This window comes from Manacus candei, unplaced genomic scaffold, assembly GCF_025592945.1.
Source record: "Manacus candei isolate 608988 ecotype Guabito, Panama unplaced genomic scaffold, ASM2559294v1 h1tg000113l, whole genome shotgun sequence".
Classification (NCBI taxonomy): Eukaryota; Metazoa; Chordata; class Aves; order Passeriformes; family Pipridae; genus Manacus; species Manacus candei.
Genome location: NW_026138161.1, coordinates 1780134 through 1800703, shown reverse-complemented (window position 1 = coordinate 1800703; position 20570 = coordinate 1780134). Strand labels below are relative to the sequence as shown.

The 20570-nt window shown below is 43.2% G+C and overlaps 1 protein-coding gene across 2 annotated transcripts in view; it reads right to left on the bottom strand.

Annotated features, from left to right (window-relative positions):
- RHOJ (ras homolog family member J) overlaps positions 1-20570 on the bottom strand; it is a 62962-nt gene that overhangs the window by 9293 nt on the left and 33099 nt on the right. For both annotated transcript variants that reach the window (XM_051769934.1, XM_051769935.1), the window contains 3 exons: positions 7507-7565; positions 2016-2180; positions 829-924 (listed from right to left, as the gene is read on the bottom strand). In XM_051769934.1, the coding sequence (XP_051625894.1) occupies positions 829-924; positions 2016-2180; positions 7507-7565 (320 nt within the window). The remainder of the gene's footprint in view (positions 1-828; positions 925-2015; positions 2181-7506; positions 7566-20570) is intronic.

Sequence of the window (20570 nt, the reverse complement as noted above, 5' to 3'; positions counted from 1 at the left end):
ACAAACACACACAGTGGCCTGGGAATGCAACCTCAGCTTATTCAGCAACCTTGTGGCTTACTCATCTTGTTCTGCTGTTGGATGCTCTCGCTGGCCTTTGAGGGCCAGGGCCAACAACAGCAAGGGGACCATATAAGATAGACAAGGCTGGGGTCCAGAATCTTGCATTCCAGGGCTTGGGGAGGGCTTTTATCCCTCTATGTTCCTGGAGGAAAGGTGCAATATCACAGAAACCTTGGGAATACCTTCTCTGCTGCTTGAGGTGCAAAGGATAAGTGAGAATCAAGTTGCCTGTGCTTTTGCAAGGGATAGGGATGAGTTTGATGTGAGGTGGCTGCAGAGAGGGGTTTGCCATATGCAGCTCCTGGCAGAACCCTGAACAGGAAACACTTGACTTAAGTAAAATAGGCAGTAAAATTTGTTTGATGCCCATTTGCCACCTGCTGCCCTGTGTACCTTGATGCTTTGCTTTAGAGATGGGTCACAACACCAAACCTGACAGAATTCAAGAAATATTTGAACAATTCTCTCAAGCACATGGTGTGATTTTTGGGGTTGTCCTGTGTATGGCCAGGAGTTGGACTAGATGGTCTTTTTGGATTCCTTCCAGCTCAGAATGTTCTACAATTTTATTATTCAACTGGGTATGGCAGCAGAAGTGCAGGCTTAGGGGTTGCAATGAGTGCCTGGGTCCAGCCTGCTTGAACAGAGGCTTTAATCTCTGTCTAGGACCACCAATATGCCCTGGAGAAGTTCACCTTGAATGAAACAAACCCAGTGGAAAGGTGTGATCGGTGGATTTCATGGGGCCTCAGGAAAAGCTCTTACCTCCTTTGCTAACTTCACCCCGTGCTCGTAGGTGAGTGGTTTCTCCTTCATGTAAAGCAGCCGTGCCAAAGTTTTGGGATCATCCCGGAGATCAATCTAGTAGAAAATACACAAACTCTGTGCTGTAATTCTTAAGACAGGTATTCATAGCTTTACAGACCCAGATAAAGGCATCTGTCCTCTCCCAGTGCATCTTGGAAAGTGTTGGGAGAAGCCTGAGCTCTACTGGCAGAGGCAGCTGCTGCAACCCTGCACTGCATCACCAAAAACCACCCTGACAGGCCAGACAGACACAGCTCAGTCTGACAGACTTGAAACAAAATCCTTTATTTCCATGGAAAACATCAAAGTGAAGTATTCTGGCATTTCAAACTCATCCACTTTCAGAGTGTGTGATCCAAAGGGTAATACTTTTATTTTTAAATGGGTGTTTCAGATTATTATTCCAGTTTAGAAAACAAAGCCAGTGTTTGAATGAATGACCTTTCCTATGGCATGAAGATTTTGGTTTTGACCAGAATTTGATCTGTTTCTCTAACTTGGCTTAGGTTACTCTCCAGTGTTCTGACATTTTCCAGAGAGTTGTATCCCTGCTCTCACATTCTCTAGTCACTCTGTGTCTTGGAAGCAAACCCATATTTAAGGGATTTTTATTTGATTGATAAATTTATAGATTTTAAGACCTAAATAAAGTGGTTTGATCATTCAGTCTAACAATCACTATAACACAAGCAGGATGGTGACTCACTAGTTGCAATGTTGATGTAAAAGCATGAAGGGAGGCTACTTCCTTCCCATGTCTCTAAGTCATTTGGTTAATTATTCCCATTCTTAAAATTTAGTTTGAAGTTTAGCTTCTGCTTTTAACCACAGACTTTGATGGTTTTTTTTCCCCTCACTGAAGGCCTGTGTGAAATCTTTTCTCCCTATAGGTATTTATGCCTTGTTGCCACATTAATATACATTTGAATAAAAAGATGAAATGAGTTCTACCCATCCAGACATCTGCATGTTGGTTTCCATTCCCAGTCCCTGAGTTTCCCTCCAATGGGAAAATCTGGCTGCATTTCACATAAGACATTCACAATAGGAGACCTTTCCACAGAGTTCAGCCTCCTGCCACCCCTGGGTGGAGTAGGATCACCCTCTCTCTGAAGCCCCCCCACAGTGCTCAGGAGAAGAATTACCTGTGTTCCTATGAGGACATAAGGCACGTTGGGCATGCAGACTTTCAGCTCAGGCACCCACTCCTCCTGGACGTTGTGGTAGGAGGCAGGATTCACCACCGAGAAGCAGATCAAGAACACGTCTGTGTTGGGGTAGGACAGGGGTCTCAGCTGGTTGTAGTCCTCCTGCCAGGGGAGAACAGCAAGAGTGTTATGAGGTGGGGATGACAGCAGATGGGGGCATTGTGTTGGCTCCACGTTGGCTCTTGATGAAGTGTTCAACACTTCTAACCTTCAGGGAACTGCTGGGGGTGAAACCACCCCTTGTGAGACAGGGGAGCTGATTTATCAACATCTTTATCCAAAAGAGCTGAAAGTTGCCCCCTTCCTGGAAGTGTTCAAGGCCAGGTTGGACAGGGTTGTGATAACCTGGTCTAGGGAAAGGTGTCCACCTCCACAGCAGGGAGGTTGGATTTAGATAATCCTGAAGGTCTCTTCCAACTAAATCATTCTATGATTCTGTGAACACATTTTGTTTGGGTGTGTATTATCCATGGAGATACTGGTGCAGAGGCTAAATGTTAAATGTTAGTGCATTTGGTACCATCACAGTCTGCTGCACCAATGTGTCAGTCAGCAGAAGACACTCATATTGAAAGCAGACCAAATCCAGCCTGCAGTGCCTGGGTACATCACTGTGGGAGATTTAGTGTTTCCACAGGCCCTGGACAGGAGAAGGAGAGATGTTTTCTCTATGGGCTAGTAGCAGAGAGGGTAAATTTTCAAACAGCTCAAAGCACAGCTGTGTTGTGTCATGAGCTGGCTTTGATAGCTGAGTCTCAAGGAGGAATTTAAGTCTGTTTTCAGGCTTGAGAAGTTGAGAGTGAGCATGTGAAAGGGGTAGTCTGACAGTGAGAGCATATGTAGCTGTGTCTGGTGGGTACTGTTCAATGAAACCTGCTAGAAAGTTTCAGTGCAATGAAACAGATGCTTTTTGAAGGGGATACATCTGTTTTGAAGGCCTTTTTGGGAGGTCCAGGTTCGAGAAAGGGGAAAGGAACACAAATTTGGAGTGTGGGAAACAATAATACATGCTGCTGTCAAGCCTGACTGAGATCTAGATCTGCAGTTTATAGTTTCTGCATTCTGGGCAAGTCTCAAATCTCTGCAGTCTGGTCGCTTTTGTTTTAACTGTATGAAAACTCAATGCTGCAGATTTGTTTTGCAGATACTAAATAGTTAATAAAGGAAATAAAGCCAATAAAAGGGTGAAAAAAAAGACACCCAGGTGCTGTTGCCTAGAATTGAGAACTTTTATTCTAGGTAGGAAAAAAAAACCACATTAGGGGCAGGAGCAATACAAGCTGCTCTTTGTCCTGCAGGAGAAAGTGATGCAGGGCTATATCAGTGCGTGCCCAGATGAGATGGTGTTTTAGTTCAGCCTTAATTCTGCCTTGCTGTGGATGAGTCAACAAATGAGAGGGTTTAATCCTGAGTTGAGACTGGAAAATCTTCTTTCTGAAGTATTTTGTTCACTGACTATACAGTCATAAGTTGACCCATATTAGTTCTGAATGGAAACTAGTTTCCAAAATATACTCATGAATTATGTAAAAAGAGTCTTCTCCAACTGCTTCTAAAAAAACCACCCAAAACCTTATTTTTTTTATTCTGAAAGGAAGTATGAGGCCAAATGTAGCTCTGTCTCATTAAAAGTTTAAAGAAGCATCCTAAAACACAAACAAAATGTTTTGTTTTGTTAAACTGAATCTTCATTGTCCCAAGCCCACTTTGACAGGAAGAGTAAATTCCCAGTTACTACCTCCAGCCCTCACAGACACAGTATTTGGGGTAAAGCCAGAGTATTTTTCAGCTGACCTATGTCTGTCTTTCCAGTGGCATAGAAAGTGTTGATCTGAAGATGGATTTACAAGAAAAGAGGGAGGAGGTGTTTCTGGATATATCACCTCCAAAGAAAGTGGATTCTCCATGTTCAGAGTATAGTAAGAAAAAACCCTCAGAGATGTTTGTGGGAATATCAGTGATGCAGTTCATGAAGAGGTAAAGTTGGTGAAAGGAGATGTGTACGAGGCTCTGGAGATGTCACCCAGCTTCCAGCAGTTAATAGAGGCAAAGTGATGGGATGGGATCAACAGAGCAATTGCATCACAGAGATGAACAGGTTTTATGTAAATATTGTGTGTTAGGAAGGCCTGGCCTGATTAGGGAAAGTTGTTTTAATCCAGAAGATCCAACCTGAGATTAAGTATGTTTGTGGCTCAGCCAACACAGACTGATACCGGCAAAAGCCTTTTCTGTATTTTCTGTTTAATTGCTGCAAATCAGGCTCCACAACCAGCCACACGATGGCAGCAAGCCCTCAAGAAATCCTCATTTAGGATTTTTTTGGAAAGAAATTGGCTAAATATAGACAGTTTCAATATTCCAGACGTGCATATTTAGATGGGATGGAACTTACCGTACCATTAAAATTACAGATTAAAGCCATGAGTGCTCTGCCTGGCTGTGACAGCTACAGGAGCATGCATTTAATTTTATTTTCCTTGTTCCTTTGGAGTCCCTAGGAAATCCTTTTTTAAGGAGGAGCATTCTTGATTTGAGCTATCAGCACAGAACATTATATAAACTGTAAGGAGGGACAGCCACAAGTCACATAACAGAAGTCTTGTCTCCCACCAGGGCACATGGAAACACAGACACCTTAAAACACAAAGGCTGTGGATAAGAGCTGATCTGGGCTCCTGTGCCTGTGGGCTGACACGAGCTTCCAAACAACATCAGACAAGGACGTTGTCTGTCTCTGTACGTACCTGCTCTCCAGGAGAAGGCTATAACACCTTGGACTGTGGCACTACAGTGTCATTTCTCAGTCAGAGATGGTCGAAGTCAAGCAAACAAATAGCATAAAAAAGGGACTGGACATTTGTATGGGTAAGGGGCGTATCCAGAGGTGCTGCAGTGAGTGACAGTGGTGTTTGGGAAGGCACATGAGTCCTCACAGGCTTGGGCTGTGGCTGATCAATAATTTATTTTCCTCGCTCCTGCTTGCATTGTGCTGCCTGCTCTTCAGGGAGCACAAGGCTTCCCAGTTAACACCGCTGGTTTGGCATGGAAATGTCAGTGCCACACCTGGCCTTGCTGAGTTACTGTCTGTGGCTTTCCAGGGCTGAGATACATTGACTAGTGTTGCTCCCTCCCCTCTTTTGCTGCCATTGGCTCAACAATGTTAGGGCCCCCCAAAAAACCCCAAAACTGGCCTTTTTAATGTTGCTGCCAAGTACGTTCCGTTAAAGCACTTTTGCACCTGAGTCCAGCCTGGGGCAAAAAGACCAGTTTTTTTCCTCCTAGGACTGTTTGTGCCAGGGATATAGAAAACCAGATACCCCAAATCTGGGGTCTCTGCCAGCTCTCCCTTCAGGCTGACAGAGGGTCCTGCTGCAGGAGTACATTTTCCAATTGTTATTTCATTAGCATATGTTTTATAGCATCGTAATGTCAGGGGCTATTTCTGGCTATGACTTCACACTGATGCCTTTGGAAAGCCACACAACACAAGGAGAAGGAGGGAGGAAACAACCCAGATGATCTGTCGTTATAGCTGGAGCATGTGGGAAGCATCATCCTTCCAGCCTCCATGGAGACACAATCTAGTCATCAAGGGGTGATTCATGCTCTGAGTTTGGACTAGATGGCCACGTCCTCCAGACCAAGGTCTGGGAGGGAGATGAGCCTGATGAGTTAGAAATAGGGCTTGGAGGCAGGTGTTGATCTGGCCAGTTTTAAGCAGGAGATGGCAAAATGATGTGGAGGAATAGATGAAGGGGTGAGGTTTGTCAAAGAGACAGATTTAATGTTCCTTCTGTCTCAGGAGGACAAAGAAGAGGAGGTGTTGCAGAGAAAATTGGTGGCAGGTGGAACTGTCAGCCCTACAGAACAAGTTGAAATATTAAGGCACTGGGTGAAATCTGACTGAGCAGTGAATATAACTCCAGTCTCACTTGTGAAGTCCTGCAGGTCTGCTGGACTGTGACACGTGCTCCAAGCTCTGCTTTTATGAGCACAGAAGATTGAACAGGCTTTGGACATGGAACAAGGACTTGGGTCATATTTTGGGACTGGCTTTTGGATCATCTGTTTGTGCCATGTCAATAGAATGGATGAGTGGACTTAGGGGCCACCAAGCTAACTATGAAGTGAGTGTTGCTGCCTTCAGAAACATGATAGGAATAAAATTAAAGGACGTGAAACCCAGAGCATCAAAACCTCAGTCCTACTGAGTGCAGGCTTTCTGGAAGTGACAGTCTGTTCTGGTGTGGGTTTTTCGATCTCTCTGCATACTGCTGCAAAGTATATTCTGGAAGAAGTGGCCTTTTGCAGACAGGAGAGTCTCGTTCTGTATTGTCTGTGCATTTCATAGCAGTCAGTCATGGCCAAAACCAGTACAGCCAAGAAGTGCTCCTGATGAAAGCAAAGCCCTGCATCCAGGGTTAGCAGAAACAAGAGAGAGTAAAGTTCCCAAATCTACTTTCTCTCCTGCTGGCTCCAGTACTAGTTCTGACTGGAGGAGCTGGTGGATGCAGGTTATAACCTCCCCAGGGTGTGAAGGATCCAGAACCTGCTCCCTCCCCTCTCAGCAGGTGATTTTCTGCAAGGTTTCTGTGCAGATTGTGGCTCTTTCTTTATTTTGCCTGTCACTGGCACTGGGAGGTAGGAGAAGGAAATATCACCACAAAAATCTGTTGCTCCCTGTACCTTCTTCTGCCCTTCTACTGGCAGAGCAAAGCATGAGAATTACTTTTTCCTCCTCTCAAGGGGGTGGAATTATTCTGCAAACTTTGGGTGCAATCACACCATATCAGACCATGGACAGTAAAAGCATTCTATATGTAAGTAAACATGGGATACAGACTCCCCTGTAATGGACATCCTTGACCTCGGAGAAGGATAGTGGGATGGATGACAATCTGGCTGGGTTACCACTTGAAAAGTCAATAGCTGGTGACTGATAGACTGGTGCTGTATTATATTAGTTTTCTGATCTTGGAACTGGGACTTCTCTGTGTCTTCAATGCCACCATGTGGTAAAGGTAAGAAAACACTGAGTATATGAAACATCATGTTTGTAGAAGAAGGTGGATATATGGGAAGCTGAACGGCCTCATCAAAATACCTTTGGTATTTTGATTAGAGGAAATACAGTCTCAGGGATGAATGTATTTGTGTGTGTTTTATAGGTGAGCCAGAATGAAATGTAGAAAATGAGAAATGTAGAAAGGAATGTAGAAAACGAGAAGGTCAGCAGTTCAACCATTGCAGCTCACAAGTGGTTGTTAATATTTGTTAAAAAAAACCCCCAAACCCACAAATATCACGAACAACAAATCCCAGTATATGGTAGTAACAAAAAAACAAATCAAAAGAAGAAAAAAAAAAACCCACAAAACAAGAGCACATGGGAAAGGAAAATGATAAATATTTTGCAGTAATTTACCTGCCCGGCAGTATCATAGAGTCCCAGCAAGTGTTGTTGTCCTCCCACAGTCACTGTTACTGGAAGAAAGAAACAAGAGTTGTTGTTTATGCACAAGTCAATGGCCTCATTTTTATCTGCTTTAGTCCTAAAATGCCAATAGACCCTTGTACTAGACATAGTAGCACGTGTCTTACAATGGGCATCCTAAACCAAGCACATCTATTCAACCCAAATTGAAGGCAACCTAAATTCACAACAAAAGCAAATTCTTTATGCCAAGCTCTTATATCTGTAAAGGCAAGCAAGGGTGACGAGCTGCACACATGGCTGCCATCAGGGACAGGAAACTTTTGTTTCTCTCTCTTCAGCCACCAGCTGACCACCACAGATTGAAAGCACAGAATTCCTGTCTCCCCACCACAGGCATTGGGGTAGGTTTGCCATGGATCACTGAGAGGGTTTTTTTATTACTTTATTTCTTCCAGGCTGTGAAATGATGGAGCATTCAGCAGTGGCTGATGTTTGGTGGGTCTCAGTGGAGGTGAAGCCTGTCCTGCCCTTCTTCAGGCAATCGCAGGCAAAATGGCAGTGCTTAGTACTTGGGGCTGTGGTGGATGCACTGAAGGACAAGAAGGAAGAGAAGCATTAATATGTGCAGGGAAGTTGACCAGATTCTGTTACAAATGATGGAAAGCGTGGTTTAATTTATTGATCACATTTGGCACATTTACTCCTTTTGCAGAATTCACTTTGAACTTCATTTTGAGCCCATTGACACATTTTGAGCCTATTGACATTGACAAAAATGTTTTCTCATTATCTTTGGATGAACCCCATTATTAGCTGATCTCTTAACCAGTGTTATTTTGTATAAAGGACATGATTTGGGTTAAGGACATGATTTGGGTTAACGACATTTAGTTAACCAGTTAATCTGTTTAAATCTTGCCTCTCAACTGGAAAGAAAGAAGGACAATCCAGTTCCATCCATTAGTCAACAGGAACTTTTAACATTCATCAGGAAGGTTGCTTAAAATAATGGTATTTTTGCAGCGTATGGACTATTACATTTTATTTAAACCTGAGGGAAAAATGCTGGAATGAACACAAAACTATGGCTGGGGTAGAGGGGCTGGGACTGATGCCCATCATCTGATCACAACTTGCAGCTAATGAGGTCTGGGAATGAGTAATGGTTACTTTGGGCAAAGAGGAGGCTTGAAAACATCACACAGGCTCTGGCTGATTTTTTTTTAGTGATAAAAGTTTTGCAGGAGAAAAGCACCTACCAATTTATGGAATTTAATAGCTCCTGCACTGGGGAACAATGTCCTGCTTGAAATCTCTTAGCCTCGAAGCCTCTGTCAGTGTGACTGGACAGGCTGATTATTCAGCAGCTTTACTTGCTTGCAAAGCGACACAGTGATTTTGCCAGCACATAAACAGAGCAAACCTGACATCCTGGAAGCACCAAAGGCTCAGTGAAGACCAGACTTGCTGATGAGAGCAGGATGGGCTGCACTGACCCGCCGCTGGGGTTGCCTTGTGATGTGCACTGAGAGAGGAGATGGGAAAGGGGCCGAGACCCCTCCTCCCTCTCCTCAGCTCAGGAGGCAGCATGTGCAGCTCCCAGGGGAACTCAGAATGGGGCTGGCTGTTAAGCATGGATGCCCAAGGGTGGAAGAGCCCAGGGAAGAGGTACCAGGGTGGGGAGATGGGTCTCAATGCAGACAGGAGATAATCCACATGCCCCATCCCCTTCCTTCAACCTGACTTGAATAAAGTAATTTGAACTAATCCTCCCTGCAGCCCTGGTTTTCAACTTCTTGTGGTGTGGGGAGTCCCAGAATGTCCTAGTAGAGGTATGAACTGTGTAAGTTTACTGACCACATGCCTGTTTTTCTTAGCTCCCTTCTCAGAAGCAGTGGGGGTTACAGGTGGTCCGGCACAGCTCACTGGAGGCAGTGGGAAATGTGCATTTTTTTCCCAGTTGCAACCTTGGCCGGCCTCCAATCTGCCCCTGTGCCAAGAAATGCAGGAACCAGACCCATTCTGCTGGTTTTACTATGCTCAAGGACCAGCTGTGGGAAGATGTAATGTGCCCTTCAACTGAAGGCAATTTTCCAGCTGCAACGCTCAGTTGGCCGAGGTGGTGTTTAGAGTTATCCAGTTCAGCCTCTCCTGCTGGCTAACCCTGAGAACAGCCAAACTGAGCTGGGTCCTGCTTGCAAAGACCAGCTCTGGTCTTTAGTGTTTTAAAAACTTAAAAGTCGCACTTAAATTTACTCTGCTGTGAAACTTTGCTGGCCCGTTTCTTTCTTGGTGGCATCTGACTGACAGAGCTATGCTGGCAAAAAGCCCTGGTGCAGCTACAAACTGCTGCCTTGTTCCAGTAATTAATATAGTTTGGAGATAAGCTGTTTGGTAGAGGACCAATCTGTCTCTGCTGCCAGAAGGATATAACCCCTAAACTATTATCTGTGTTTTGTGGTCCATGAAGTCACGGTGGATATTTTGCAACAGGTCTGTGGAGCCACACACTGAGCAGTGATTGATAGTTTGTGCAGTTCAGTTTGGCTCTTGGTGACCTCTGGGAAATGCTGAGGGGAAGAAAGAGATAGGTAGTGTCCTCCCATTACTCTTCCCAAACACAAGGGCTAAGAAATGCAAGGGTGTTTTGAAAAATACACCCTAAGTCTACCCAGCTTGCATATCACATTTTAATTCTCCTTATAGCCTCCTCTCCTGCCTCTTACAGGCTCTGCTTACAGGGGTACCAGTGCTATATTTTTATTTTTTATCTTTTTCTTTTTATCTCTTTCTTTTTCTCCTTTTTATTTTTTCATTGTTTTCTTTTCTTTTTTTTCTCCTGCCTTTTCTTTGGCCCATCCACCTTTTATATTTTCTTTCTTCTTGTCGATTGTTCTGTCTCATCATCAGAAGATATTCTTCCTGTCCATATTACTTCTCTGAGTTTGCAGCTACCACCTCAGAAAAAATTGTCTTGTTGGCTAAACTTCAGCAACAGGCAAACTGTTGTCTTTGGATCCCTGGCTGTGAATGCAGTGGGGACCACATGGCTCACGCTGGCAAATCAAATAATCCCTGGATCTTGAAACAGCGATGTCTAGATTAATGTATTGGTGCTGAAATTTCCACCACACTTTCAAGCAGGCAAAACAGATGTCAAAATAAATGGCTTTTGCCTGTGAAAACTTCATGGTATTTTTTTACGAAAAGTTTATCAGTCTGCCTCTGTCAGGCTGCTCAGAGTATCCACTTGGTAGGTCGTATTTACGAGCTGAGATTGCCCTGCTAGATTTGTAGGTCTTACTTTTGGCTTTATTCCAGTTTACTTTTACTTACCCTGTTAGTATCTTTTCCTGTTCTCTCAGTGACCAAGCCTATGGGAAGCCAATGCGGAATTCCTTTCCAGTCACTGGGGTAATGCAGGCTCCTTTACAGGCTCGTGAACTCGGCTTCATGAGCAGTCTTGGAGTAACAAGACAAATATGAACACTCCTTGCCATTTACTGTCTCTATTGATATATTGATTAAGCACTGAAATGATCTGGCCTTTAACACTGAGTGCAGTGGGGACTGCAGTAAAATGAGGCTGAATTCTTGCACAGTCCTGGCTCTCATTTGGCTCCAGTCTGGGTTGCATCAGATGATGCAACAGGGCAGATGTTCGCCTCCTTTCATTAGGTGGTGTTACCAAGTGCTGGATATGTAAAACATTGCTTTGAAAATGATAGTTAGATCATAATTTAGCTCGGTGTTGCTTGCTACAGTTTGAGTAACTGTCTTGGGTCACCTCCAGGGCTTTGTTGCAGGTCTGTATGCCTGGGGGTTCTGCTAATGGGCTTCAACACAGAGCTTGAAGACCACAGCAGAAGGGCAAGGGGCTAGGTGGAGGTATTGTGTGGGATGGATCTGGAGTGTGGACCATGAACTGGTCCGAGCTGGGAGCTCTCTTTTGAAATAAGTGGTCAGTTTGTGTTCCTGGGGACAATATGACAATTCTCATCGGTGTTCTTCATGCCCAGATTGCCCCAGACCCAGCTGTCTGTGGTCAATCCTTGCCAAACTCTTCTGTCGTTGGGCTTTGTTTTCTCGTAGCAAAACCCTGGTGACTTTGTGGGTCGGAACTGTACCCATGGAAGAGCCCTTCAGCCACACAACAGCAATGTTCATAGTCTGCACTGACAGAAATGGGAAACATAATGTCTGCTGCACTCACAGATCTTACGTTTGACTGATAGTGCAAAGCAACACATATGGTATGACACCAAACTAGGACGCAATTGTGGCACAGGAGAGTGGATGTGCACATCACAGGGAATTTTTCCATGCCAGTGAAGAATTGCTTGCAGAACCCAAAGACTGTGAAACCACTGACACAACAGCTAAGCAATGTTTAATAGGACACCACATGGGAAGAGTCATCTATTTATTCTAGTGCCTTCCTGCCAGCAAATTAAGGTCCAGATGCTTTGGAGAGAGATGCCAGAAGCCTGAGAGCAAGGAGAGATGGTAGCACCTGCCTGGATGGAAAGACTTCATCATGTTTTTGGGTAAATTAGTTTGCCTTAAGCCTCCAACTTTCACAAGGGCCATCTTCTGCCCTAGTCAGCAAGCTCTGAGTATTAGTTTATACATTTGTCTGTTCGCTATGATTATATGCACCAGATGAATATTACTTAACACAGACTAGTCACAGAATGACAAAATGGCTGAGTTGAAAGGATCACGTGGTTCCAACCTCCCTGCCATGGGCAGAGACACCTTTCACTAGACCAAGTTACTCAAAACCTCATCCAGTCTGGCCTTGAACACTTCCTGGGATAGCCATAGTATGAGAACAATTGCAATTCTGGCTGACCTGCTGGCAGTAGAAATGCCCAATTCGGTTTCATTTACAGCTGGGAAAAGGTAAAATCAGAAAACAGAAAAAAGAGCAATTTTTGGTCAGCTGCAGTGAAGTTTAGATGGAAGTTTTGTATTCCTACTGCTTTAAGTGCTGGGCAGACACTTGACCAAATTTTTCATTTCCAAAAAGAAAGTTCTTTCCATGTGTGTTGTGTGTTTTATAGATTTCCTTTCACTTCCAAAGGTGCTGGTGCATATAGGCCTCACCAAAGAGCAGTACTTTTTCAAACTCTTGGCTTCAGCTTGTGCCCAGTCTCACAAAACTACTTCAAACCAAACTTCTTTGCTCCTCTATGTACTTCTCAGGTGAAGATCTGCATAAAACTGTAACTGAATCTGATCAATGTATTAAATAAGGGTCAGATATTAAGGAGGAGGGGTAACAATGGGAAATAATACGAATAATACTTTTGTCTCTAGAATACAAATGTGCACACGTATGCAGACGTACTCTATGCATAAAATACACAAATGTACATATGTTTCCAGTTTCTAGCTTAACAAAATTTTCAGCGATAGAATGAAATGTTTTGCTTTGACTTGGGGTACCCTAATCACGCCTGAAAGGGGAAGGATTCATATTCACAGAGGAACACAGACCTTATTGGAAAAAATAATGGGAAACCTGCTGCATATTCAGTGGCAGGGACTGGAACAACAGTGTCACCTCGGAGGACTCGAGCAGCTCCCAGGGAGGTAAGAAATGAATCTCCTTCTCCTCAGTCAGGGTGCTAAATGAAGAAGCTGGTACACCTTCTTCCTTGTTAGTATGCCCTAAATCTGCTGCAACACTAATCTATAAAATCAGAACATTTTCAGCAATGCCAGAACCATTCATTCTCAGTTTCCTCCATGTTCTTTACCAGATTTATTGTTGTTCATGTAAATAGAGTCCACCTGCAATTGTGAGGGGGTTTTGTCCTTTTATAGGTGCTTTCCTCAGCAAAGATTTGAGGTAAGAGTTGAGATCCTCAGAAATGGGCACCAGTCAATGATTTCCCAGCATGTTCCCAGCATGTTCCCCCATTCCCTCCTTCATGACAAACAAGATCTGATTACAGCCAAATTGATGTTCTACCTCAGCCTTACCCTGCAGCTTAGCAACATTCTTCTGAAAAGAAAATCAAACTGATGCTATTTTGCCCTGTAATTGGCCTAAATACTGCTCTTTAGATGTAAATTGTACCAAATGCTTTTAATTGCTCCTGTAATCATCTACCACTAGTCATACAGACCTCTGAGAGACAGAGTTTTCCAAAAGAAGGGCTCTGAGTAAACCTCTCCACTTTCTGTCACCTCATCAATGGATGAGATCTATGTTCTGCTGAGCAAATACTTTTGCCCATCTGATATTTACAATATCTGAAAAACATTTCCAGTCTGCTCTCAGTGGTGGGAGTACAGAGAGGCCTCCAGGGCTGGGATTCAGCCGATTTCATTCCGTGAAGCTTTTGGTCTTAATGAGGTGGTGAGGAATTTGCTGCTTTGTCTTTAGGCCACAGATATTTAATGATTTTAAAGCCAGATAGAATTCACAGCATCATTTATTCTGCTCTAAATAGCTTATCTAGTGTCTTCCTACAAGGCATATTTTCTTGTTCTTGTATCATTCTTGTAGCTTTTTTCCGAATTCTTTGTCAGGCAGTTGCTGTGACCAGACAGTGGGGTCTAGCAATGGTTTCATTAGTGATCTAGCCAGAGGTAACATGACTTTCCTATTCCTACCTGTCATCCCTCAATGGCTCATCTAAAGCTCTCATTGGTCGGTTATTCCCATTATTTAATGAGCCTTGCAGTACTTTATTTCTGTCTTAAGGCTAAAGTCCGGTAATTCTTGGCTTCTGTATTTTCAGGCCTTTTTATTACATTCTTTTTAACTCTGTTGGTTGTATGGAAAATCTGGAGACTGTAACTCAAAACACCCACTGATGGCATCTCACGGAAGGGGAGGCAAACAGCCACGATCCTGTGATGCTCCCATAGCATGGAAGTCACCATTAAGGGCTTTTAGAAGTCTGGGATTGTCTGTGCAGTGACAAGCTTTTTCAACAGAATGTCTCAGGTCAGAGAAGCGATATCTAAATACTTTTCAATGTTTCCTTTCCAGACGTCTCTCCACTGTCTCTAGGGATTGCTCTTCACCTTGAGCTCTTATCTCTCACATAAGGCAAGGGGCACCCCCTCCCCTCTGCCTTGTCCATACAGGTTTGAAGGTTCCACTGGAATTAGTGGAAAAATGCCCAACCCTGACTCATGTTGCAGCTTCACTGGGGAAGCAGGCTGACACCAAATGACAGCTCTATTGTCTCATTTTGCAAAGGCAACAGATTCATCTAGACAATGTCATCCTAGAGAAGGATTTATGACTTGTTGTATGTGAGTTTTTTGCATCTTGAGAGGAAAAACGATGCAGCTCTTCACAGCTGGGTATTTGCTACTCAAGAGACAGCAAACAGAGGAGATGTACCAGTTCACCAATCATTTTTAATCAAGCAACTCGTATGAAATGTTCTAAATCTTTCAAAACACGTTGAGAAGTCAGACTTCAGCGTTGTCCAGCTCACATGACACAGAACACAAAAGCAGTGGAGGTTGATTATGAACATGAAGCAGAATGAATCTGGTCCAGAAATGGATGAAAGAGAATGGAAACTCCCAAAGCTTTCAGAACAAGCACAACACTACAAGACGAGCCAGCTTCTTCGCAGCCTGGGACACTACTTATTTATAGACAGCATGAATGAAGTTCATTTATCCGAATCATCGACCTCATTGTTTGTAAAATCAGCACTGGAGGATTTCCCCTGCATCTCGGTGAATTATTGCTGTACTAATCAATCCTTGAACAAATTCAACTTCGCTGATAGCAGAGTCCAAGGAATCTCGGGGTCTCTGTTTAAAAGAAAACCATGCCCGGCTTCTCCAGCAATACAAGTACTGAGAGAGCTCTTGAGACCTCGAGGTTATGTAAAGCTGTGCTGGACAGAAAAGCTGAACACGATTATAGTGCTTGGGGAATTGAAGAACAATTGACATTGTGTCTAAGAGAGCGTTTTCTTAGATTTTGTTCTGTCTTAAATGGAGGGCTGTGCACTGCCACAGACTGGGAGGTGCTTCCTGAGTGTTTCAGCTCACTGTGCACCATCAGCTGTCCTCACGGAAGGCAGTTCTGCTCCAGAGTTAGAAACTAATAATAACTGCTTAGCTAAATGCACTAAATTTGCAGGCAAATAGACTCTGATGTATGCATTTTAATGATAATCTGACTGAAGGTCTTTTTACTCTTTGCTGAAAATAACAGCACTAAGTCCAACCAAGTGCTAAACAGAGAAACAACTGTAGCATTAAGCAATATAAATAGATAGAATCTGAACATATTATTAAAAACATTAGGATTGTTCCTAAACAATGAAGAATACTGGATATCTTCTTAACCCAGATGGAGGGGAAGTGCCCTTTCTGAAACCACATGATTGTCTGTGGCATTGAGATGCATGAAAGAACAAAATTTTGGCTATATCTGGAGTGTAAACCTATTAAGAAAAAAAAAAGGCAACATGTAGATTATATTTCATATTTTTTACTTTACTAAATATTTTGAAGTCTCCATCATCATAGCACAGTATTTAGGAGTATCTATTTTTCAAGAGGTGGCCTGATGACCCAAGTAAATAGCTCTGAGATTATTAAAAGTAACTGATATTTGAAGCAATCTTATTAGTATGTTAACTAGCTGACCTGACCTGTAAAAGATCAGACACTACAGCATTTTCAGTTTCTTTTAACACAGATAAAGTCAGTCAAGATTCTTTATCAACTGCTTACTGAAACCTAATGCTGAAGGATGTATTTGGAGTGTCCTAAGGGTGATGCTGAGATCATGGTAAGCAAAGCAAAAAGTGTGAATTTTACTCCAAGGAGAAGAACTGGAAATAAAGTGAGAAAAATGTGGGAATAAATTGATCTTTTGCCTATTTTTCTGGCTTCTTTCTCCTGTCTGTGTGAGGGAAAAGTCATTCCTTTAACTCAACTGAGTGCTGGGGAAAAGAATATCTCCAAAGTTATGTCAGGTATCTGGTTATTGAGGGAGCATGAGACTTGGTAAATAGCATCAGAATAAATGGAAGATCAGTGGCAAACCAAGACAGATTTCACTGAAATGTATCCAGGCAATACACAGGATGTTTCCCAGAGCATGGGAGGACGAGTCTCTCTGTGTGGCTGGGAGGAATCAAGGCAGCTTTGCTCTACACTTCTTGCAAGTGTAGATCTGCTTCTGATCCTGCTCAAGGATCAGAGCCAGTGGATTTTTTGCCTAAAAGGGAGAGGAAAGCACTCTGGACAGGCAGTGCTGCCTGACAGCTCTGGCTCTTTGCTCTACATATCTTTCTAAAACCTGTGATGATCTGCCTTGGTGTGGGTCAGGTGGCAGTGGGAGCAGATAATGCTGATGGAAGGGCACTAAACACCTGCTCTGCAGTTGCCCTCACTGTGGGCTGGATCTTCAGATGATGGAGTAACTCTATCACAGTGACTTATACTGGCAGAAGGCTCTGTGCTCTGTACTTCACAGAGATTCCAGGTTCTTGGTGAGAAAGAGACCACAGTAGAAGCAGTTTAATATTCAGCAGCTACAACATTAGTGGACTGAATTCTTTGAGGGTTTTGAGACTGAAAAATTGGGGTACTTTCATTTTTTGGGCTCCCGGAGAGTTCCTGGCTGAGTGACCAAGGGAAGACAGTTTATGCTGGCCAAGCTGGTTCTCAGTATTGCCCCCATTAATCAACACTGGTAATTGTGGCGGAACAGCCAAGGAATGAGGGTGTGGAACTAAGATGGACTTCCATTAGATGCTGTGTCAGGGTTGGGGAGAGATGTTACCCCAGCAACATCATCAGTACTACAGCTGGCAGTGCACTATGGCACATCCTACCACTGCTGGATGTGATTCAGGGGGAAAAATGGCTTTTCTGCTTACCAGCATCTTCAACAAAAAAGTACGGATGCCACAGCTAGAAAGGAAGAAATATTTGTGTATGTATACACAGAAGAGGACAGGAGTGTGTCTTCTATAAGAACCTGATAATAGGGGAAATATGATTGATGTGCAGGAGTACAAACCAGGAAGCAGCCACAGCTTGGCTACTGTCTGTGCAAAGAGCCAGAGACTGCTCTTTACACTCAGTGCCAGATGAGATGGGCAGGCCTGTCCTGAGGTATCTAAAGCAAAGATGTAGCTAATGATGGGTTGAGATGTTTTGGGAGCAAAATTTGGGCACAGATGTGTGGGACACGTGTCCCTGTGTGTGTGTGTGTTTGTGTGTGTCTCAGCCGCTTCCATGAGCATTTGAGCAAGATCTCTGCAGTCAGACCCACTCTCTGGCTCAGAGAGCAGAGCAATGCCTCGGGCATAATTCCAGAGTTAGGGCAGTGCAACTTAAAATAGCATCTGATGAGTTAGAGTAGTGTGACTTAAAATAGCATCTGGTCCTCTGAGCTGTGAACCTCTGGGGCAGGGGCACGTTTGGCACACTGAACTGAATCCAGCAGGCTCCAGTGGAAGGCTACTAAGGTCAGTGTGAGAGGTCAGGAGCATCAGATTTGCCCAAACTCCAGTGCTTCTACAGCTGAAGTTTTACATACTGTGAATTGTGTTTTGGGCAGGGAAAAGATTAAATGATGTTTTGCAGACCCTTTCAACATCAACCTCTCTGATGCTTTGTCTGCATCTTGTTTAAGTCTGACCTTAATTCTGGCTTTTCCCATGCATGTTTCCCCACGAGGCATTGCTTGAGAGGCTTGAAAACAAAGTACCTGTTCCTGAATCCAAGGAGTATCACAGCAGAAACTCTACTTTGCATTTCCAAGAATCAGGCCCATTGTCCTTAGCACCAGGACCAAACCTCAGCTGCTATTTACCCTGCAGCTTGCAGAGATCAACCAAACATTTGGGCAGCAGCTCTAAGTCTGTATGACTTAAGAAGCAGAAATGTTAAACAAAAATCTTGGAGGTATTTAAACTTTCTGATAGGAAAATCTGTAGGTAGGAATTATTATTTTTTTTTTCCTGGCTACCACAATGGTTTTAAATTCTGTTAATGTTTTCTCTACGCCCTGCTGAGAATCCCTCCACTTTCCTGTCCAGCGTGGCAGCCACTGCAGACAATGAAGTGATTGTAATGTTGGAAAAGCAACAGATGAAGATGGATGAAGTGCCTGGTCTTAACCCTCTGCGTGTTTGTGTGTGTGCCTGTGAAAGGGAGAGGTGAGAGCAAACCTGAGTATTGGATACCCTTATCCTTTATGCGATATCCCATGACCTCAGAAAGGTAATTTCTACCACTAGGGATAGTTTGGTGGCCCTTCCAGCACAGAACTGGGTCTTGCAGCCTCCTCCTGGGAGAGCATGTTGGCTGCAGCCCAGTCCTGGGTGTACAGAAGAGGTGCTGAAGCGCCTGGTTGAGCCGTGGCCAGAGGATTTTTCCTTTGGACAGAAAAAAAAATAAATCCAAATTCCTGTGTAGAGCTGGAGAGGAATTTTCAGCTAGAAAATGTGATTTCTACAGAATCAGAAGTTTCCATGGGAAACTATCACTTTCAACAGAAGAGTTCAGATGTTTCCACTGGCAGAAATGAGGTGAAATGGTGTGAATTGATTGACCCTGATCTGAACTGTTCCCTCTGTTAAAAAGACCTGAACCAGTTTATCTAAAGCTGTTTCCCTGCTGTGGCAGTGACTATTTTTTATATATAGAAACATTGTTCATATGAAAACTTTTAAATTTTTTACCTTTAATTCCCATGTACAGTGAAAATGGATTCTGAATTACGTAGCTTTTCCATGCAGCAGGAATGTGTGATGGCTTTCTGCTCTAACCAAAGCTCCTTAAACTTTTAACTCTTAGGTTAGGGTTAATTAATTTAACTTTTCTGTTAATAATTCCATGCTTGAATGCAATTTTTAGAATCAAATGTTCTAATTCAGCTGTATTTCCAGGAATGTCTTGCACTCTCTGTTAGCTGTAACTCCATTTAGACTGTATTTACTCTTGAAAAGATTTATTAGGTTTAATTCACCTTCTCTTCCACCTTGTGAACATCAGAGGCAGCTCTGCTGAGCTCAGAGGAGTTACTTTCAGTTGTGGGAAACATCAATCATGTAGCTGGAAAAACAAGTGAACTAATTTTGAGACAAGCAGCATATATTTTAATGTAAATTGCTGTTAATATGTTATGATCTTAAAATGCAATGGTCAATAGGTGGAGAGGGTAGAAATTTATGATGAAATGATTATTTTTTATAACATTTCATTTCTTTCCTTAGGTGGAAAAGGAACATAATCAGCAAAACACAGGGTAGCAGCAGGCAGCTCAATTAAAAAATCAAAATATTAGCCTATATGAAACTGGGCATTTCTCCAAATTATTCTTTTACCTGGCAGAAAAATTATTTATTTTCCACCTAGCTTTATTTAAGGCTGTATTTGCTTAGGGATTAACTGAAATACACTCTTAAGTATTCTGAGAAAGCATCTTAAACATCATACCTGACAATTTTTTCTGTTTCCCACTGCTCTCCCAAAAACCCTACAGTTCATTCCTCCATTTTTTCTGGAGCTTTAATCTATATTAGAAAATGTTGACACACTTCTTCAGCTACATAAAAGTTCCACTAATGGGGATCACATCTAACTTCAGAGGGAAGGGACTTTGAAGAAAAATCACAGAAAATTGCAAATAAAGAAGAAATGAATCAAGGTAGAAAACCCAGAGCTACTTCCCGCTATTGATTACCAAGTATGATGTGAATTTTGCCTTTGATTTGAGTTACTGCTTAGCACAGTGAACGGATTTTAAGCAGCATATTTTACATGATCAGATACATGAAGAGCCTTGTTTTTAAGAGAGACATTGTTCTCCCTTTCTATTTATACAGTGGCAACACCTCAGATGATGACTCCATTGTACTAGGCCGGCGCAAACAGCCAGAGGGAGGCCACCCTGGCCCTGCAGAGCGAGCACGCCAACAATGAAGGTGGAGAAAGGAAATTTCCTGTTTTGCGGCAAGGGAGACAAGGTGCACAGAGGGGATGTGGCTCTTCAGGGCCGTGCCGGGCAGATGGAGTGAAAAAGCCTGAGCCTTAGTCTG